The 23263-nt window shown below is 35.9% G+C and overlaps 1 protein-coding gene across 1 annotated transcript in view; it reads left to right on the top strand.

The window, feature by feature from the left end:
* LOC103513566 (regulating synaptic membrane exocytosis protein 1) overlaps window positions 1-23263 on the top strand; it is a gene marked incomplete at its 5' end in the record, with an annotated part of 66639 nt that overhangs the window by 20889 nt on the left and 22487 nt on the right. The window contains 8 exon segments of the mRNA XM_026826729.1: window positions 49-189; window positions 331-415; window positions 3500-3726; window positions 8815-8880; window positions 9225-9349; window positions 11851-11963; window positions 12655-12734; window positions 14157-14212. Coding sequence (XP_026682530.1) covers window positions 49-189; window positions 331-415; window positions 3500-3726; window positions 8815-8880; window positions 9225-9349; window positions 11851-11963; window positions 12655-12734; window positions 14157-14212 — 893 coding nt within the window.

The following is a 23263-nucleotide window of genomic DNA, read 5'->3' as shown; positions in this document are numbered from 1 at the left end:
AACTATGTTCTCATTTATGGAAGACTGTGTTATGATGTGTGTTGGCAGGTCCTTCCGCCCAGTTTAGCCGCCGTGCCTCTGCATACGATGTCTTCAATCGTGATTCTTCCGCCTCCATCATCCCTCCCTCCCAAACCCGTCGCTCTTCCTGTCGACAATCAACCCCTGCCGACACGGAGGATATCTCCTGTAAGTCTTTCCTGTAAATTAAGGATATTATGTACTAGGGAACAAAAATATGGATACTAAACGAATGTAGGGTACCTAGACCAAATAAAGAAGGTTTTTTGTACTCATTGTAAATACCTTCAACACCCATCTACTTATTAGGTACAGAACAGACCTCATGTCGGCCTCTCACGCTGACACTGTCTGACAGACCTAGGTCATCTGTCAGCTGTCAGTCGGTCAAAGCGTGAGTAGCTGGCACAATATTGCCGGGATATTTTTGGCTCATTTCTCCAAAACATGCCCGTCCTTCGATCCTTTTAAAAGTTCCACTCGAGTTACAACTCGAGTTGGAAAATAATCGAGTAGAAAATAATCGAGTTGAAAAATCTCACTCGAGTCCCATCACTAGGATAAATCAGAAGAAGGAAACAATATAAGAGAAACGAGTGGAAAAGTTGACGAACCTGAAAAAGAGAAAAGTGGAGCGAAACTATATCTTTAGAGAAACTAAACTGAAAGAAGAAGCAAAAGTAAATAAGAAGAAGAATAGGAAGAAAGACGGAACTCTCTGTCTTCCGTACCGAAAAGATAATATTTGTTCTCTTATTTAACTTTTTCACTGTGAGATTTACTTTAATATGAGGTAGGTAACCTATATTTCCTATGCGATGCTTCTATTTCTTAACTTGGGGAAAAGAAAACATGGGGTGTTCCACGCAGTTTCAGAGCTGGAGTGTTCCGCCTTTCAATGCTTTCTAACGGTAAAATACTGTTCAACCTTTGTCCAACAAAATACTTGGGCCCCTTAAACAGAACTAAAAGTAGGACTTTTTATATTTATTTTTCAAGTTCTGAATTGACTAGTTATTGCTGTCTATGTCTATTTGATAAAAATTACTGCCCACAAAGGTAAAGTTCGCGATTACCTAGACAGATTTAATGTACTGATGGCTAGGAGGCAAGGGTTGATATACAGGTAATATATACAATTATACATCAGGTAAAGCTACCTAGTTGTTATCTTATGGATAGGGTACGTTGTCGAGCTTACAGTTCTCTCTCTCTCATAAGATGACAATTTCTATTAGCATCCCCGTGCAAATTAAAATTCATAATTTTATATGAAATTTTCCATTTTCACTCTCCCCTTCCTCTCTTTCCCCTGTTTTACAATCTGGTGCGAACTCTCCCTCCGTCTCTTCTTCTCTTTCTTTCTCTCTCCCTGTCACCTCAACTCTTTCTCCCTATTTCTTAAGTGTGCTGACACTTTGATTACTTCCTCAATATTTCCGACGAGGTGTTAAAAGAGAGCGCGGTATGTCTGTGAGCAAAATCTATGGTTTCAAAATCTATCTACCTAGTAGATCCATAAACTCTATAGGTAGGTATTTTTTTATTATTATTATAATTTTTTGAGAGAGATTTGATAGACGGAACTCTATAAGTTCTAATGTCTTATGGTCCGGGAATCGAAGAGAGGAGGAAGACAGGACAGAAGAAACCCACAACTAGCGCTTACAAGGTAGATGCGTTACCCTCCAAACTAACTAAGCTCTGACGGAATTTTCAAAGGTCTGATTCGGCCTGCATTTTGATGAGACAAACTAATGGAGAATTCGGAAGTTAAAAGCTTAGAACTCCATTTCTTCCTTCGTTCCTTCCTCGGGTTCCTCAGGATTAGAAAATATAACTTGAGGAAGTAATGTGCGGTTCAAGCATGCCTCCCCGTACTATAGGGAGCTGTAAAATTGAACCACGTTGCCGCTTTATGACGAGCAAATTGCGGAAAATGTAAAATAATAATAATTGAGTTTGTTCTCGGCTAGGTCGCTAAGGTTACTGGAGCTGATGAACTTTCATACAGGGAGAACCGAAAGCTTGGAGGGTACGCTAAGGTGACTGGAGCTGATGAACTTTCATACAGGGAGAACCGAAAGCTTGGAGGGTAGCGCGTCTGCCTTGTGAGTAGTTGTACGTCGGATTTTATCCTAAACAGTCTTTCCAACCCTGACAAATCTGCTGTTGGGAGCTGAAGGTTCAGAGTTCAGTTCTGATTCCACGGTTGACTTGATTGTGCTTTTCTTTAGGTACGATTTCCAGTGTAGTGCTGGGTGCCTATCGATTTTTTTTCTTTTCTTTTTGTACAGAATAAATTACGGCGATATTGAAATTTGAAATGCTCCACATCCAATACCTGCTTTCTTATACTTACCTAGGGTAAAAACGGAAATATCTCGTTTTGAGTATGACCCGCTACACTGACCTGGTAACCTCATAGTTCACACCTTTATGAAAATACATTTTCCAAACGCGATGTTCACAGAGTTCTAAGTACATTAAAACTAAAACTTGGCGGAAAACAAAAACAGGTTATGCTCTCAATGTGTCAGACATTGTTGTGAAGTTTAGGATACTTTGGCGGTTAACCCTTTGGTTACCGAATTAAGATACGAGTTATGATCATATCTGGAGTCAGAATTTTTTAAATTCATCACCTTAGGAGTTCTGTTATTGGCCGGCAAAGTTTGTGTAAACAAAAGTTTACATCTGCGTTCAAAGGGTTAACAGTTGAGAGTTTAGACACTAGGATTTAGATTTACCTTAGAGGTGACAGGATGTAAGGTAGGTATAGGTACCTATAGTGGATGGTGGATGTGATGAGGGGATTTGAAACTGAGGGGATTGGATGGGTTTAAAATCTGATTGTAAAAAATGAACTGAGTTAAGCTCGAGAACTTCATAGCAATTATCATCAAAACAGTCAAAACCTCTTTTTTTCTTTCGAGGAAAAAATGAATAGAACATAAAAAATCAAGCCTAAAACTCTTTGTGGTAACAGAATTTCGGCGCAGTGTTTGCGGTTTTGTGTTGATGTTGATGCTATGCCTTGTTATATTCACACTCGGTAAAACCATAGCATAGATTTTGTACGTACTATTACGTACCTAATATTTATAGGATGTATTGACCGCATTATAAAAGTTTTTAACACCCCAAGTATACAAGCCTCTGTGGTACTCTCGGGGGTATTAGTGAATCGCTAATAAAACACCATACACCAACGTATCTTTTAAATATTCAATTCGGATGAAATCAATGAATTAATAATAGGAGGAGGACTGATGAGGTAATGGGAAATTCTATCGAATTTTTAGATGAAATTTCTTTTTAATTAAATTACTATTTCTACTATTTTTACTTTTATTTCGTAATAATTATTTACATCAATTCACCTACCTATAACCACTTTTTTGCAACTGAACCACAAAAGACCTCCAATGTGTCTGCCATAACTCACAATCCCTCCGTCTCTTTCTGCTTCTTTCAGTCCAGACATAGCAGCAATCAAGGCGGGTTTACATCAGCAGCGTGCCGGCAGTGACGCCATCTTGTCCAATCTCCCCCGAGGCAGTGTTGCCAATATAGCCACACCTCGTCTACAGACAGAGGAGCAAGCCGCCCCTGTAACACCGCCTGTACTCAGACAACCATCTGTAACGGCAGGGGAGGACATCAAGATAGTCATTCATGATGTTGACTATGAGTCCAGCTTTAGTAAGTTATACCTTCTATTTGTTTCTTTATTAACTTGTTTAGAAATCTAGTAACTGCTCAACTGCTACTTCTTTATTTTTATTAAATCATTAGGTAGGTACTTATTAATCGCCTCAAAATTTGTTTTCGGCGGGTCCTAGAAAATAGAGAAAAATAATTGAAGAAGAAAAAGAAAGAAGAGACGAGAAGAACAAACTTATGAAATTGGTACATAACAGTCAAATTATTTACTGGTCCACGGGTTTCTGCCTTTTCTTTACCTCAAGTATTGGCCGATTTTGAGAAAAAATCGCTCTATATTTTTCATGGATACGACTTTCAGTTCCTTGTTGATTAAAGATAAGCGTAATAGAAAGTAAAAAAAATGGAAGGAAGTACCTACGCTATTATTGGACAAGTTTAATGATGGGAGGTTCGGATTATTTATTATTTTTGACGATCTTTACGAAAAAAATACATTTGGACAGTTATATTTTTCATGAGAATCATCAATTGGGATAATTTCTATTTTTCTTGTGTGTTTCCGGCAGTACTCAAGTCTTCAGTGATATCAGAGCCCAGTGGACCAAGCTTAGGATTAGGACTAGGTCTGGATGAAGAGAGAAGGACCAGGAGGAGAGGATCACAACTGTAAGTATTCACATTGTCTTCATTTCTTAAACTAAATTTATTTAGTTAGGGAAATTGTTGTACAAATGGGTATCTCCCGTAAAATTGTTAAATAAATAACTTACCTGACCAAACAATAAGGACCTTGTTTCTTCTTCTTCTCCTTCTTGCATGTGAGTGCGTTGGCAACCCTGTTCATCGAGAGGGGGTTACTTGTTTTCTGTGAGGTTACTTGAAATCTAAAGTCTTTGCGAATAAACTAATATGGACCCTGGAAGCTTTGAAACAAGATTTGACGAGAAATAGCGGTAATTTAGCCTGAAATTGCGAAAAAAGTTGTGAAAAATGCCAAAAAAACGAGCCTTGCGCCATCCGCTCTTGTACAGGCCCCCTAAGCAACATCATATTCCAATACTGATGGGAAAAATTTGCCAGGTCTAGGCTTCACAAAAATGTAATCCAATGTAAAAAAAAAAAAATATGATTGGTTCAAATTTTATAGCAAAAACAAGTAGGGTGAATATAAATGGGCCACCCTGTATTATTGAAGAGAAAGAGGCAGGGGCATAGGCATGATGCCGTTTATTTCATTCCTTAATTCCCAGCCGTTTCTGAGATATAAGCGTGGTTCGCAAATCACGAACCACCCTGTATACTGTTATTATTATTACCTATGAATGGTGCCTAACCAGTACAGTAAAATGAGAATGAAGCAGTAAATAATTCAGAGTAGTGGACACACATAGCACTCATTAAAGTTACCATGATGAAATCCATAGGGACCACTGAGGGCACTCACAGTAATATTCCTGAGGGGCCTGGGGGCACTCAGTATAAACCAGAAGAGTAGATTACACTTCCAAGTAGGTACCTAATTACAAACAACTTTCCTAATAATTCATACCAATGGCGAGAAACAAAATTATAAATTACTATATAAACTGACGTTCCTTTTATTTGTGTTCCTTGTTGATTAAAGATAAGCGTAATAGAAAGTAAAAAAAATGGAAGGAAGTACCTACGCTATTATTGGACAAGTTTAATGATGGTAGGAAATAGGAGAGAGAGAGAGAGACAGAGAGAGAGAGAGAGAGTAGAAATGGAGAATTAAAGCAAAAGGAAGAACTGGGTCACTTATCATTCTAATACGTTTCTCTCTCCATCTCCCTCTTTCTCACTGTCTTCTTTCACATTTATTTCTCGTTCTATCTCTCTCGGTTTCACCACTCTTCAAATTCCTGGGGTTTTCCTGTGTACTTCTATATTTTCCTGTGTTTCAAAAGAGATCCATTCACACGATGCACATCGCTTCGATCGGGGTTTATTCCCTTGAATTATTTCGGTAGGGGTTGATCAGAAAACATAAATTGAAAATATTGTTTTTTGATATTTTTTGAGAACTTTTTTAATCGATTATTTAGTTCACCCGTTTCTTTGTTTCTTTATAATCTTCATAGGTACATAATAAAATAATATATTTTACTTGTATGGGTCGGTAATACCTAGGTACCTACTGTACGTACATAAATATGTACCTAGGTGAAATTCGAACAAATAAATTCCATTTTTCACCACATTTCTCACAGTTTCCTCATCTCACGCCTCGTGTGTGCGCACCCTTATTTTCTATTTACTTGGCTCCTTTCATTTTCCTCCCCTTCCTCTCTCTTCCACCTCAATTTTCTTTTCCCTCTCTCCTCTTCCTCCTGTTTCCATCCATTTATCTTTTCCATCTCCCGTTTTATTTTCGTTATGTAGGTCCTGAGTCCTCCCACTTCCACAATGATGATAATCATGACTAGCTGTGGGCGATACTTGAATTCCCCCGAATTCATACCAAATCAATCCCAGAATCATAGATTGAACACAAAATGATATCGGGATACCTAATCAAATAACCGATCTATTTTCAGGCACGAAAAAGCGGTATAAAAAAGCGATTTTGTGTGTCTAAAAGAATATTCCCAAACAAGCAACCTTCTAGATGTAATACCTACGCCTACGATTAGGTAACATACAAAAAGAGTTCTCATAACTCACAACTGAACAATTTTCTGCTAGGAAACGTGAAAAAGTCACTTGTGGAGGCCAACGTGCATGCTCAATATTTACTGCCAATGGTCACTTAGCATTCGAAATTGAGCTAAATTTTGGACTTTTGCTTACCTACCCTCAAAAGATTGATCGGGGGTATTAGATACTGCTCGCTGACTGTACTATCAACAATAGCTCTGTTATTATCAGTAGTAGCACTATCATTATTATGAACAGTAGCAGCACTATCACTGTACTATTATTAATAGCAGTAGCACTATCAGCAGTATACTCCACACTTACATCATTTCTTATATTAGAAAATATGAGCGGGGCGCTATATGCCATTGCTATATCACTTGTTGCTCCTCCATCATTATGTGCTCGTTGCTTTCCATACAGGGTGTTCATTAAAATGAAGAAGAATATACAGGGTGTTGCATGTAAAAGGTCAGAGGGACGGCTATTAATCCAATGTTGCGTTGGTCACAATGCAGCCCACATAGTTTGAGTACTTACTGCATACTTTTATGAACCTCTTCCGCACTGGAAGAGGTGAAATATTTCAAACTGGAAATAATTTCATCCTCTCTTTGGTAAACATGCATAACTTGTGTCAGTGAAGCATATAGGTTTTGTTGCTTCTGATTATTGAAGTACGAGTATAGGTTTCGCAACGATCTACTGATGAGAATGGGCAAGAACCTCTCAGATGAATGCGACCATTTGTGTCACAAAAGGTACTGTGAATTTGTGACCCACATAGGTAATGGGAATTCAAAACCCTCATGTGTACCTCCCCACCTACATAATAATATATTCCATTCTAACCTCCTTGTATTGTCCATTCCTATAGGTGCTTAGTTCTAGGTACCTGACTTCACTTAAAGTCTCGTTATGGTTCAATTAGACATTTTATTTGTATTTAATGAATATTTGATATGTCAGCTCTATGCTGTAGGGGTAGGAGGGAGTGTGTGTGCTAAGTTGATGTCTTCCTTATTGATTTTCTCATTTGTGTGCAAATGTTTGTTTTCTATGTGTGTGTGATGTGATAAAATACAGGGAGTAAGAGATCAACACAATCAAATCATCTGGAACTGTGAAGACTTGAAGACATTCCAAGGACTTCTTTTAAACTGGTTGTTCTTCTACTCACCCTTTAAATCTACAACAGAAGTGTCATTATTTGTCCTCAGGAGGCTTCATTCCCAAATAATAGTTGTTTTCGATTTCAAATGTCGGTCGGAACGGGACTTTCATGATTCTTATTCTTTAATTTCTCACGAGCTGACGGACCTGGTCCGTTTGGCTTCTCTAGGGAACACTACACCCAATACTTACCTTGCTTTGAGTTATCTTGATAGAGTTACCCTGTATGCACTACTCACTGTGTTCACATTACATTTTATAATAACGCGTGATACACACTGTATACAGTGGCGGAGAATCGAGATCTAATTTTACAAAGAGAAATCCTATTAACGAGATCTGTGTGTTTTTTTTTTCTTTTTTTTCAAAGAGAAATTCTAAGAAAATCTGTGTTTTCCAAAGAGAAGTCCTACCTATATCCATTCTTATTTTCTACAAAGATATTAGAGACACATCAATCCATGGTGGTTTCGAGATTCATCAGTTGGAAATAAACGGCTGGAAGGGGTTTTCTCGCTTTGAATGAATGAGAAAAGTACCTCAATACATAAGAAAGGTACCCTATTAATAAATACATGAAAAAGTACCTCAATAAAATACTTACATAGAAAAAGGTACCTTAATAAATTATAGTATTGGTATTGGAAAGGTACCTACCTAATAAGTCCCGAGTAAATGGAAACGCGTCCTAGCATTCCCCCTAAGCTATGCGCCACCATATACTTGCCAAGGTTTTGTTTGATGTGGAATGAAAACAGTACCAAAAGCTTTCCATAAACATTACAATAGCTTTCCAATCAGGATATGATTATGTATGAGGTACCTATAACGTATGTAGATGTAAACACCTCCGTATATCCAACGTTATTATTTCCATTGGAGTGTTTGATGTGGTGGTGATGAGACGGAGACATCCGGTATACATATATCTAGCTTTACCGGGGAAAATACAAACAAATGACAGGGTGGACTGTGCTCAATTCAGATACATTTGTTTTTATTAGTTTCCATTTCCATAACATACCTACTCATTACTTTGCTACGTGGGAAACAGGGAAAGTATTGTTAGGAAAATTTTTTTGGTTTTTTTTTTTTTTTTTTTTTTTTTTTTTTCAATTTTAGAACCCCAATATTTATTTCACAAGAGATTTACTAGAATAAGATTACCTAGTGAAAATACCTACACAAACATGTAGATAATTTACTAGCTAATTTTTTCTCTTTTAAGGGGTGTAGGTACCTAATTACATAATTTTAAATGTTTTTGTTTGTTTCTTTTTTTTTCTGTTGCAGATAATCGTCAGGTATCCAAACGGAGAGTAGTACTACGGCGTGATGTTTCAGATATGGCGCACAGAAGTGAGTTCCATATTACCAATATAGCAATATACCAATATTACCATGATAGATAGCTAAGATTGTTAAAGGTGTGTCCAACACATAGTTGATCGACCGTCGACTGAAACCGTACACTGCCTCGACAACATAGATTCACCTCTTCACCTCCTCGACCGATCCACGGTTGATCCACTATGTGTGGACACTTCTTAAGAATGGTAGACTTCTAAAGGTTGATACAACGCTTACAACGGCCGTGTTATAGTCTCAAATTCGAGATCTGTCCAACAGAAGGTTCTCTGTTTTCCGGACAACCTTTTCTCCTTCTCATCATAATATTTTCGCCTGCGATTTATTTATTTCAGCGCGAGGGTTTGGTATGCGGGTAGTTGGCGGCAAGATGGGTCCAGACGGTCGTCTGTTTGCCTACATCGTGTGGACGGTGCCTGGTGGACCCGCCGAAAAGGGTGGCTTGCAACAAGGTGATAAGGTAAGGTTCACTTGCTCTTTTCTCTGTCATTAATAATGACATCAAGTCATAATTGTATTGTAAAAATATTACAGGAAAGTACCTACATTGCAATTATACAATAACTTGGGAACTTAGTAATTCTGAACTTTTTTACTTAGAGCTACATTTTTTTTCTCCATAAAATGGTAATATGATTTGATTTAGGTAAATAAATACTTTTACATATACGTATACAGGGTGGTTCGTAATTTGCGAACCAGGCTTATATCTCAGAAACGGCTGGGAATAAAGGAATGAAATAAACGGCATCATGTAGATGAAATTTTGATGATTAAAATGGCTTTTTTTAAATTTGCATTTTTTTTTGCAAAACGGCCCATTTTTTTTTTTTTTTTTTATTTGTTTTTTCATAAATTTAATTCTTCTCCTCGGTATAGCGGTAACATAGTTTGCGGCGTAGAGAATATATTCCAGTGGTGATGTAAAAATAAAATAAAACATAGAAACATGGGGTAAAAAATAAAACATGTAATTTCCGCTTCTGACTTTCACATGATGGTTTTTTTGCCTTGATGCCTTCGCCCTCTCTCTCTTCCTCTTCTCTCTCTCTTGCTTCCTCTTCTATCTCTTTCTAGGTCCTGATGCCACTTAACCCTTGGATCCGGTAGAAAAAGAAAGAGATAGATTGAAAGAGGAAGAGAGAGAGAGAGAGAGAGATATCTTCACTGATTTTTACCCCAGATGATGGATGGTTAGTTGAGAGCTGAGGAGAGAGAGAGAGGAGAGAGAGAGAGAGAGAGAGAGAGAGAGAGAGAGAGGATGAAACAAAAAAGGAAAAAAAAGGTTAATATGTTGAGATAAGAGGTAGATGGAATATAAATATGAGAAACGGAAAACGAAGGCAAAATACGTACGTGTTTGAGGGAGAGAGAGAGAGAGAGAGAGAGAGTAAAAGGTCATTCAAGGTAGAGAAATGTTGAAACATAAGTTTAGAATGTTTTGATTTATTATGAAACTTTTTATTTATTTATTACAAGGCATAATATTTTACCTGTGTTGCTCTACAACGGATTTATTTTACTCAGGTTGTGCTCTTGGTATGACTGTAGGTACGGTGTCTAGCAGTGTGCTTCTATGTAGGTATATTATTTTATCAAGTTCTTTGCTTTAGAATCGAACTCCTTCCTTCCTACATACCAGACGATCTGAAAAGCCCTTAATTACCTACCTAAACCTTCACCCTTCACTGTAAAGATTAAACATAAATAAATATTAGGAAGTAAAAATACTATTCAAACTAAATTAATTTACTTGTTAACAAACAGTTAATGTCCTTTTAATTTTTCACATTTCACAGTTAATGTCCTTTTAAAACATACCTAGTAGGTATCTACTTACACAGGTTGGTATTACAGATGGTAGGACGGTCTCCATACATAAGTAAGAATACCTCTTAATAATAATAGCAAGTGTGCTAGAGTACCTATATATATATGTACCTAATATTAGATCTAATAATTTATCAACTCTAAGGTAGATATAGGATAGGGGGTAGTAGTCGATGACATGCAAGAAATTTGGGTCAATTTGCTATTTCTCCTACCATAATGGCGGAACCATGATTTCATGTGACACATGAATCTGTCCGCAAAAGGTTAAGCATGAAAAATGACGTCCAAATTCGCGCATCAGAGAAGATAAAATGTCTTACAGGGACTTTTCAAATTTACAAATAGGTAGTTGGGTACATTTAATGCAAAAGTACTACCGAATCTCGAATTCTAAAACTTTGTTCATGGTAGCTTGGTACAGACTATACGGCACAAAAGATATAGTAAAAAAATGGAACTTAACTGAAAACGAAAAACAGGACTCTTCCTTGACCTTATCAAAAACACCTACCCATAGGTAGGTAATATAAAGAACCACACGGAACAGAATAATAGCTCACAGAGTATACAATATGGTCGACAGAGGAGAGTAGAAGGGGAATTAACTGCTGAAGATACCTTGACCTAGTTTTGACTGAAATAAAATGACATGCTGTGGAAAACTCCAACGTGAAAACAGAATAACGACTTTCAAATTATCATAGGTAGATAGGTAGATGAATAGGAAGTTAGGTACATGTTTTGTATAGTAGAGTAGTTTCCAAATAACTTGATGACTTTAGAATCCTTTGCTTTTCTATAGTTTTACCTCTAAACTGTTCCTCAATATTGCGATTTAGTCACTAAGGACCTCGGCAGTTATAATTTTATAATAGGCCCGTCATGCTTTGGACGCGTAGACGCTCTACTTGTAGCCCGTAGTCGCCTGAAAAAACCAAACCTACATATAAAAATGATAGAGAGTCTATATACGTAGTCTCTATCATTAATTTTGGATTCCAGGCGACTACGGGCTACTAAATGTCGCACGACTACGCTTAAATGTGCGATGGGCCTTAAACTGAAACAGTGACTTTAAATTTAAAAAACCTTTACTTTATTATATTTTTGACCATTCCGTGTTGACAGGTATTGGAATGGTGTGGTGTAGGGCTCACGGACAGGAGTTTCGAGGAGGTATGCTCTATCATGGACAGAACAGGGGATGTGGCTGAGCTACTGGTCGAGCATGGTGCTGACTTGTAAGTATACCCGAGATATCCGATTCCAAATAGGTGGAGCTTGAAGCTTGCATGGTTTCGGAAAGCAAACTTCTCGTTTTGCATTTCGTCAAAATGTTGATGTCAAAATGACGTCACAACTTTCTAGTTGGACTTTGAATAGTCCCAATCATTCCTAATGTAACATTACTTACCTAAAAAATTAAAATGAGATAAAAATAAATGAATTATTCTTATCAAGACAATTTCGATTAAGATGATTTAAATTGGTGAGCTTTCGATGTCACTCAGGACATCATCTTCAGACCAAGATAGATGTTGACTCTATCGCAGCAAGTTCTACTCCTGCTGCGATAGAGTCAACATCTATCTTGGTCTGAAGATGATGTCCTGAGTGACATCGAAAGCTCACCAATTTAAATCATCTTAATCGAAATTGTCTTGATAAGAATAATTCATTTATTTTTATCTCATTTTAATTTTTTAAATATTCTTACGATTATTAAAAACAATTTTATTACTTACCTACTTCATGTCTATTGCCAGTGACAATCTCTGCCGGAAAATGGTATTTATAATTTTGGCTTGACATAATTACCTACTGATGGTAGGGTCTGTAACAGTAAAATTTCATTAGTGGAGGTGCCAAATTTCATACCTACAACAAAGAGACAGACCATCATATCTACTGATTTGTTTCTGTGGTTTCCAGGAGAATGTGTGATCTATTAGATGAACCAATGCCTGGGACAGTCAGGAAGAACTCTGGCGATGCCCTGGGCCTACAACTCGGTAAGTTCTATTCAATTTAATATCTAAACTATAGGTACTAGGTAGCTACCTACCTAGTACCTAGTACCTACCTACCATTCTATTTTTAGATTTTACCCATTTTTTTTACGGGTATTAGCAATTAACTATTTATTTTATTCCATTTGTGGGAAAGCTTTATTTACTTGCCTATTAAAAAAATGATTATTTTACAAAAGCAATAAAGATTATAGGTACCTATTTTTTCCCATACCTAGTAGATATAGATGCAATACATAGATACCTATAACTACACGATATTTTCATTTAGGTATATAGGTAGGTAGGCCTCCTCCTACTCTTCCTCTTCCTCCTCCTCCTTCTCCTCTTCCTCCTCCTCCTTCTCCTCCTCCTCCTCTTCCTCTTCCTCCTCCTCCTCTTCCTTCTTCTTCTTCTTCGAACTAAGAAGTGGGTAGATACAATACCAAATTCCCAAACACAACAAGAACAAATATACGTGTTTTACACGGTAAAAGTTCCTCAGTTCTTTATTGAATCACCCTATAGTTTTCAAGGTTTATGTTGTTACTTTGAACCACCCTTATAGTTTTCAAGGTTTTTGTTATAATTTTGAGTCACCCTTATAGTTTTCAAGGTTTATGTTATAATTTGGAACCACCCTATAGTTTTCAAGGTTTATGTTATAATTTTGAACCACCCTATAGGTTTCAAGGTTTATGTTATAATAGCAACAAGGAAAAAGTTTTAAAATTCTGCTCATAAGTTTCCCATACTGACACTCTCTCTCTCTCTTCCTTATTCTCCTTCTCTCTTTAACACACCAATCCTCCTCTTTTTTCCTTCAATATTTTCTATTTCTCTCTTCCCTTTTCTTTCTCTTCTACTTTCTAGAAGTAACTCTGCATTACTTCTCTCTCTCTCTCTCTCTCTTCTTCTCGATAGCTTTGTTTTCCTTCTCTCTCCTTCTCTATTTTCTATTTTATCCCTGATTGAGCTCTCTCTCTCTCTCTATCTCTCTCTCATATTTTTTACGCTCTCTTTATTTCTCAATTCATCACTTTCTCTTTCTCACTCCCTCGTACACCTGACATGAATACATTTTTTTTACCTATTGCCTACCTAGCTTGTCTTCCCTCTCTCTCTCTCTCTCTCACACACACACACACTAAATCTCTCCCTCTTTCAGCTATATTTTGAAACACTAAGTTCTTGTGAGATTTGAAGCCTGAACATAAGAAATGCAATGTTAAGGAGAGAAGAGAAAGAAGGGGAATAAGGGAGGAGAGGAGGAGAAAGAGAGAGGGAGAAAGATATTTTTCATTTTGTTTTATCATGTAAGTAGGTTTTTTTTGTGTTTTTTTATATATATACCTATACCTACCTGTTTCTTCTTCCTTCTTCATCTTCTATTTCATAATGTATTTCTTTTTCTTTCTGTTTCAGTGGATGGTGATGGATCCCCAGCATCCCCCACGCGAAGGAAACTACCCAAAACTCCGGTATAGGGAATTTCTTATTTTCAATATTTTACTGTTTATTTATTTATTTATTATTTGTTTTTTTTTTTTTTTCAAACAATATTATGATAAATTTATTTTTTTCTTCTTCTCTACCCTGTATATTTTTACTTTCCATTACACCATTATTATTTTTTAAAACCACAAATTGGCATAAAAATGTCAATATGTAGGTATTTCATTTTATTTATTTTTTACTTAATTTTAATTTTTATGACAAATACCAAATACCCCTACCTACTCGTAATATGGGTAAGGGTATAATATGTAGGCATAATTTATTTCATTTTGTTTTCTCGTTATTAATTATTTATTTATTCTTTGTTCATCAGGACGAGAAATATGAGGTGGATATTAAGAAATGAGCATGTTTTTATGGCTTTTGAGATACAGAATTTATATTCAAGCCTGAAGGTGAACACAGCCAAGTCCACCTACATGTTAAGTTGATAAAATGACGTAGTGAAGAAAAAAAAATACTTAAAGCTTAAAGAAAGGCATCAACAAAGTAAATTTCAATATCAACCTCATAATCTCGTCTTTTATCCAAATCTAAAATCGTTATTTATGTTCTTGTGTGTGTGACAATCAACTTTTCATTTCTATATACCTGTATTATTTGATATTTAAGTTTAACTGGAAACTGTTTTATTTAGTTGATATACCTAACTATTCATTATTATTATTGTGTTTTGTTTCAATATCTGTTTGATTGTAAGTTACAAACAAGAGATTGGTTATTTTTCTTCTTTTTTTAAAAAAAAAATGTTCAAGTTGTTGGCATGGGTTTTATAAACAAGGTTATCCTAAGGTACCTAATGTCCAGAGTAATAGGATTAGGAAGACAAGAATCAAACAGTCTTCATTCGTAGATAGTTATAGATACCTAATACTTGCAAATAGGATCCTTGTTCCTATCTAACTAATCGATCTAAAAATAACTTCATACTCTTTGAATCTAAATGACAAACGCCATAATTTTAGGATTGTTTTATTCTGACGTATTTTTGAACTTTCAAGGAAATATTTTTGTATTATCAACAAATATTTCTAAAATTTTTGAGGGTAAACAAGAAATAAGAAAGCATTTTTGCAATTGGTTACAAAATAAAGTTTCCATGTGAATCAAGTGTAATATCTAGACTTGCTCTTGCTACATTATTTACAAATATTGATAAACACAGTGTCTAGCTCTAGGTATTTCTATCAGAAAAGAGCCTAACACATCATAATTAAGGATTCTCATGTAAAAGATAATGACTCCCCGATAATTTAATCATAGAGATTAGAAAAAATTAACCGTACCGTTTTTTTTTTTTTTTTAAATCCGTTGAGTAGTTTCTGAAATATACGAGTGCAAAGTCCCCTTTTTTCAAGGGAGCCTCCGGTGATTTTTTTTTTAGTGCGCAGTTTGGCAACACTGTTCTTGCGGATTTTGTAGCTATGGTGACGTGATACTGATAGCTACAAAAAGAATACCCAAGCCAAGCCGACATCAGAGTTCAAGGTTCAAGTTTATTCCATTTTGTTTTCCAGAAGTGTTTGTTTCGTTGTTTTTTGGAATTTAATTTTGAAGTCATCTTTTGTTCCCAAATATTACAAGTGATTTAAGTTAGTAGCATAAAGTACATTTTATTATTTAAAACTTTGAAAACGCTGTTAAATTGAAATGGAGCCGGGTTTAGTGGAATGCCTTGATGCTTTTCTTAGAATCAGTAACTTGATTAACTTGAATCACAGGTGGTAGCTCATTGAGCGTATAATCATGATCCATCAGATCCATGTTTAAAGGAAAAATAACACTTTTATCACAAATTTGAAAGCTCCCGCCAGTGTGTTAGTAGTACCTTGTAGCTACGGTGACGTCAGATCGGAAAAAAATATTTCATTTTTTTCAGGGCTCAAAAAATCGAAAACTACTTGTCAAAATTAAAAAATAATTTCGCTATATTTTTTTATATTTTATTATCTTTGTGTTAAATAAAAAATTGAAAATCATGAGAATTGTTAATTATTATATGTAATTATGTACTCGTATAGGACTATAGATTAAACCGTAGGTGATAATAAATTATTTATTAAATCTACAACTCTCGAAAAAAAAGTCGTTGATGATGAAATACTCTCTTTTTTAAAGTAAATAAGTAGGTATGTACTAAAAAAAATTCTGTCTTCATATTCTAATAGCACGCACCCTCTCTTTCTCTCTCTCTCTCTCTCTCTCTCTCTCTCTCTCTCTCTCTCTCTCTCTCTCTTTCATTCTTCCTTCTTGTTAAAAAGTACCTACCTGAAGTATTATTAGCCTTTTAAAATTAGGAGCAGCCTAAATACCTGAATGGTGAAACTTTTGTTACCATGCAAAATCAGAAGAGTGAGGTGAGGAATAAATGGAAAAGAGAAGGAGTGTGTCAGAAGAAGAAGAAGAAGAAGAAGAAGAAGAAGAAGAAGAAGAAGAGAGAGAGATTTTTGTAGAGCAAATTTTTTCGAGTGAATACATTTTTTCAATTAAAATTTTATGCTGATTCCAAAAATTAAATAAATAAAGGTAATAGAAGGGTGAGAGAGAGAGAGAGAGAGAGAGAGAGAGAGAGAGAGAGATAGAGAATTAAGCATGAATTTATCACAATTGTAATTCTTTGATTGATAAAATAGGCGATAGTAATAATTATATAAATTAAAACATACAACTCTCGATAAATTCAAAAACACGTTCCGGACTCGAACCACCATCCTTTAGATCCAATATGCCACGTTCCTAACCACTACACCACTGTAAATGGAAAATTAGAGAGTGGGGGTAAAAATCTCGTAGTGGGGATAATCAGCTGATATCAAATCAAAAAACAAACAAAAGATATGAGCTAACCAGAAAAATGGCGTCTCTAAACCGAGAAAAAATGGGGACTATCGTTAACCGCCGTCTTGAGCTTGGTTTAGTATGGCAAGAGGGGAAACGTAAACCTAAAAAGTGGTTAACGCCCCTCACGTCATAAACACACTTCCATGTGAGGGGAGGTAGTGACCTTGAATAAACCGGTCTGGGGTTAGCGGTTTTTTTTCTTCTCCTCCTCCTCCTCCTCCTCCTCCTCTTCCTCCTCCTCTTCCTCCTCCTTCTCCTCCTTCTCCTCTTCCTCCTCCTCCTCTTCCTCCTTCTCCTCTTCCTCCTCCTCTTCCTCCTTCTCCTCTTCCTCCTCCTCTTCCTCCTCCTCCTCTTCCTCCTTCTCCTCTTCCTCCTTCTCCTCTTCCTCCTCTTCCTCCTTCTCCTCTTGTGTATTTTTTTTTTTTTTTTTTGCTCTTTCTCTCTGTAGCCCTATAATGTTGAGGTAAATCAGTAACCATTGGATCAGACTCATCTAGAATTTGGTAGATAGACGTTACTTATTATTTTGTTGCATTAGTACCTCATTTTCTTCTTCTTGTTGTCAAATACGGCTCTGAAAATATTTTAGAGATAGGACGGACTTGAAATTCCAAATGAAACGCGAATTAGAATTTCTTCAAAACGATTCCACTTGGCACTGGCAGAATAAATATGTTTTATGATATCAGAAGTTGAGTTATGAGCCCAACAGCCATTTTTATCAAAAAATTGTCTTTAGACTGATTGGAAAAGATTTAGGCTAAGTAACTGCGGAGCTATTACCGGAATCGGTTCCAGCCATAAATTTATAATCAAGTTTTTTCTTTCCATAATGACCTATGTTTATACGTACGTAATAATACCAACTTCTATTACCTACTACTTACTCAAAACTGTTTTATTATTAGGAAAAAACTGTAAAAGTTGTTATTATTTTATAGGAGTTATATTTAGGTATCATAAAAGAATATTATTTTATTGCTATTGGAAAAATATTTTAAATAAAAAAATAATGGAAAATACACATGGTCTGACGAAATTCCGTGCGCCTTGGAATAAAGATTAATTTTTAATGCCAGATTTATAGTTGATTTTTGAAACAATTATTTGTTGATCAGTAATATAAGACCGACCAAACATCAGTTAATACCAGGACCTAAGCTGGTCTCAGGGCCCCAGGCTAACTTCAAGAATGGGCCCCTCCTTTGAACATTTTTTAGAAGGAAACAAAAATTCCTAGGTAGTACCTAGATCATTTTAGATAAATTATTTAGTAATATTTCATTTTCCTTTTTGGAAAAATGCTAGTAACAGTTCAAGCGCACTGAGTTTCTACCAGATAGATATTTCTGACGGTATTTTCCAACTCTCTACTCAACGTAGGCATTTTAAATTTATTCTTTATACTTATCTTAACGACTGTTACTATGAAACTTATTCTTGATATAAAAAAACATCAAAGGAAATTCTCTTGTCATAAAAAAAGAAGCTGCTGTTTATTTTTATTTTTTCTTCTCCTTATCATTGTAAACTTTGAACTTATCATCGCTGTATTTGTTACAAACACATGGATTGCAATGTTGCCATACCAGACAGGGTGGATCTCATGGTCACGTGACCTTGACTTCTAATCAGGGGGTCGCGGGTTCACGTTTGGGCTATTCAACACCCTCGTACATCTCTCCATTTAAAGGCAAAATGAAACGGAAAGTTGGAAAGGTCCAATAGCGTTATTGTTCAATAGTGAAAACTCAATGGCGTTGACATATAAGCAACATAGATGATGATATCCCAACATGCCTCGTACATCTCTCCATTTAAAGGCAAAATGAAACGGAAAGTTGGAAAGGTCCAATAGCGTTATTGTTCAATAGTGAAAACTCAATGACGTTGACATAAGCAACATAGATGATGATATCCCAACATATGTCGCTCGCATGAACATTTTCCAACAATAAACAAAAGACTTTGAAAGAGGGAAAAACATTTTGCCTGGGAAAAAATGCTCCGAGTTGTCATAAAAACAAAGAAATATTACATAGTGAATGAGAACCTAGCTCTCTCTGCCATGCTATGCCCTACCTAACGCTACGTTAATATGGGAACCCTATAATACAGGGTACTGTAGAATGCTTTAGGTTCAGGACATTGGAAAATCGGTTTGAGCATAGGGGGGCGCTTCTTTATTGAAGGCGGAATGAGTTTTTGAACCCTACAAATCATGGATTCTTTTTCTTATCAAAACAATTTTCAAGTTTCTATCCGGCCCAATGGACCAAATATTCGTCTTTTTCCTGAAAAGCAATTCTTAATATGGGAAGTCGTAGGACCTATTCCAATAAGTTTCCTTAAACTTTTTTTTTTTTTTTTTTTTGTAAGCGTTTTTTCCTCTCTCGTACGGGTTCGGTATTCCAGCTGTAAAGTTTTCAGACTCCTTGGTCCTTACATTACACTTCCTAACGCTTTACATCTAGTGCTGTACACTCTATTTATAGATTATAGTTTGCATCTTGTAAAGATCTGTACATAGTTTTTAGATCATGTTATTATGTTTAGTTACTAAGTACCTTTGTAAATAATTATTTATATTTCTTGTACATATTATTCTGTCATGGAAGTGCGTTTTGTCATCTCAGAGAGATTTTCAAGCTTCAATAATTATTTCTTTTCCTTCAAAATCAATGGACACAATTGAGGGGTTCGAAGCAAAAACGACCTGTAACTCATGTGTTTCTTATAGGCTATAAGTCGTTTATGGGTCAAACCCCTCAATTACTACAATGAGTACAATAACATTACAGTAATTGTAGATGGCAAAACCCATTTTCAATGTACCTATTACTGAAAACAAAACTCTGAATACTGTACTGAACGAATAACCGATTGACTGTTTTCCTGCCCTATATTCCATGACTTGTCTACTAATTGACTTTAACAACCAACCACCCAATTGACAGCAAATTACCAGTATAAATGCAAATATTCTTATTTGACCCGTTGTTGATACGGGCTTCAAAGACCATCTCAAAATAGATATGTATAACCGTGGGGTATCATATCTACATAACCGAATTTCTCAAACGGCACATTCAATGTGTAATAAATTAGTGAGTAACCACTACACCACTGAGGTTAGTTGGTTTGGTAATCCCAACAATAAAAGAAATTTACTGTCTAGTCTAGTCTAGTAGTAGTAATAGGTATCTAGCTATCTAGTATCAGTGAAAACAATAGGAAATGAAAGATTACAACATGCTTAGACATAATACATGATAGAAACAAGAGGAATGGAAAGAAAAAGATATATATTACATATACGTAGATACATGTAATACGTTGTATGGATATACATATTATGTAGAAAAGACCGTGAATTCTAAAAGACTTAGGAGAACTAAGACGAAGAGGAGAAGGAGAATGATAAAATACAAAACGTAGTATGTGTAAATAAAGATATTAATGTTACAAAAGAGCTCAATAACGACATGGAAAAGAAGAGTATGAGATGAGATAAGTAGGATGAGTACAATGGAAGAGACAGAAAAAGGAGGCGATGAAGAGGAAGGAGGAGGAGGAGAAGAAGAGGACGAAGGCAAGAAGAGAAGTAGAAGCAGGAGGAAAATAAGAAGGCGACGAAGAAGAGGACGAAGGCAAGAGAAAAAGGAGAGCAAAAAAAGAAGATAGAGGAGAACAAGTTGGAAATGAAGAAATAATAGAAAGAGTGTTGAGAGACAAAAGACTTTGAAAGAGGGAAAAACATTTTGCCTGGGAAAAAATGCTCCGAGTTGTCATAAAAACAAAGAAATATTACATAGTGAAAGAGAACCTAGCTCTCTCTGCCATGCTATGCCCTACCTAACGCTACGTTAATATGGGAACCCTAACATAATACAGGGAACTGTAGAATGCTTTAGGTTCAGGACATTGGAAAATCGGTTTGAGCATAGGGGGACGCTTCTTTATTGAAGGCGGAATGAGTTTTTGAACCCTACAAATCATGGATTCTTTTTCTTATCAAAGCAATTTTCAAGTTTTTATCCGGCCCAATGGACCAAATATTCGTCTTTTTCCTGAAAAGCAATTCTTAATATGGGAAGTCATAGGACCAAAATACCTATTCCAGTTGTGCTGATAAAAATGAATTTCATAATAAGTGATTATGACAATGATAAAATAAAGATAAAAATGCTTGCTACTGATACTTACCAATATAAAATTCCAAATCCAAAATCTCGTTTTTTTTTTTTTTTTTGAAACTTTATGACATTAAACCTCATGCCAGCTTTTCAAAACTAGAAACAAAACACAAAAGCCAATATAAGCTCTAGAACTCACTTTCCAGCTTTCAAAACCCCCATGTCATGCCACAAGAACTTTCACTTTTCAATTCCCGTAAAAGCACTTCTTGTCAGCCCAGTTAGCTTGGTTGGTAGTGCGTCTGCCTTGTAAGCGCTAGGCCGCGGGTTTGATTCCCGCCCGGGGCGGATTTTATTCTGATGGGATAATGTTCGTTCTCGGAACGGCTGGCTTTCTCCTATCCTCTCTTCCTTCTATCTTCGATTTCGGGACGATAAGACCATAGCAGTTACAGTTCCCTCTGTCAAACCTCTTTTTTTTAAGCACTTCTAGCACATTTCGGGACAATTTGTCAGTTCTTTTAAAAATTCACAGATTTTCAACACAAAATTTTTCTTGCATTCGTTTCTCAAACCGGTTCCGCCTGCCACCCAATCATCTTTTCACAAGAGAAACCAATCTTTGTGACTTTGGAGGAACCCTGTTATGAAAAACAGATGACGTGTGTCTAAGCATTGACATGTGTTTACCTTTCCCTGTTTCATTTTCAATATTGAGCTTTCCAATTCCATCACCCGCCAGTGCCTCCATGTTACCATGCTAGGAGAAGTTCAAAGTTCACAACAAGTTATGTCATTTTCTTCATGCTTAGAAAGAAAATGTCAATGTACTAGACATGTAATAGACTTATTAGTTATTGACGGAATCACTTTTTAATTTTATCAATTAGGTAGATGACTCTATAAGTCCTCTGAGACCAATCACAGCGTGTTTCTTTTTGCAAAGTTTACGATTGAAAAATAATTTTATAACAAATCCGGCCCAAAAGACCAAAATCATCCGAGTTCAAAATTTTAATCCGTCCCAAGGACCAAAATATTTGAGTTGCATAATTAACGAATATTGATAGTATGCCTCTGATTTTATCCTCCATTAGGTATTTCTATTGATCAAGTTTTTAAGCACCAAACTGAGCACTGTTGAATTTAAATAACTTTTTGTCTGCGTTTCACACATTTTTCTGACAACTGCAAGAAAGGTTCAACTTGTTTTCTCGATTTTTTTTCTAATGTCAACAAGTGCATTTTACTGCTAGCTTTTCACATGAGTTGATTATTTTCCAGATTCTGTCATGACAAATCTAAGCGACTCCCTCCCTGTGTTTACAACCTTTGATTTAAAAAACATACCTAAAAAATACTAAAGAATCGCAAACCCGAGGTAGGTAAAATTCCACATGTGACATTCCGCTGGGAACGTTTTGAAACCCCAATAAATAATTTATTGAACATACAGAGTGGACTACATGCGACATTGTGTACAATGAGACTATTTCCAATATTTAGATCTACCTATACAGAGTGTAACAGAGAATCAACTTTGATAAAAATGTTTTTGATTATGTGACTTATTAAGTTCTGTAAGAATAAATCACAGAGATCAATTGGAAAAAAATCGGTTCGATTTTTATTAGATGGCAATTGTAAAACCAGTTTTGGACCGAGATTTTTTTTTCTTCTTCTTTTATTTTTCTTTTTGTTCCAATACTAAGTTTATAATGTCCACAGATTGAGGTTTGAAAACGTTCTCTTGGCAAGGTCACGCACTCCATACACAAGTCACCCTGTACATAAAACACCCCAAAATATTCTAACATCCCTCTCTAAGCTCATAGCTTCTTGTTTATTTTATGATTTCAGTTTCATTTCATTATTAACATCCTAGATGCACTTTGCTTATGCCATTTCTCATTATTATTCTACTCTCGTTTAGATTTTTTTTTTCTTTCAAAATTTTACAGAGAAACAACAGAGGTACAGGATACAGAAGTAAGGGCAGAGAGCACTTCGCTGTAAACCGGATGAGATTAGGTCCCA

This window comes from Diaphorina citri, unplaced genomic scaffold (genome assembly GCF_000475195.1).
Source record: "Diaphorina citri unplaced genomic scaffold, Diaci psyllid genome assembly version 1.1 scaffold988, whole genome shotgun sequence".
NCBI classification, from domain to species: Eukaryota; Metazoa; Arthropoda; class Insecta; order Hemiptera; family Psyllidae; genus Diaphorina; species Diaphorina citri.
The sequence above is the reverse complement of the archived record's forward strand: the minus strand, read 5'-3'. Positions and strand labels throughout refer to the sequence as shown.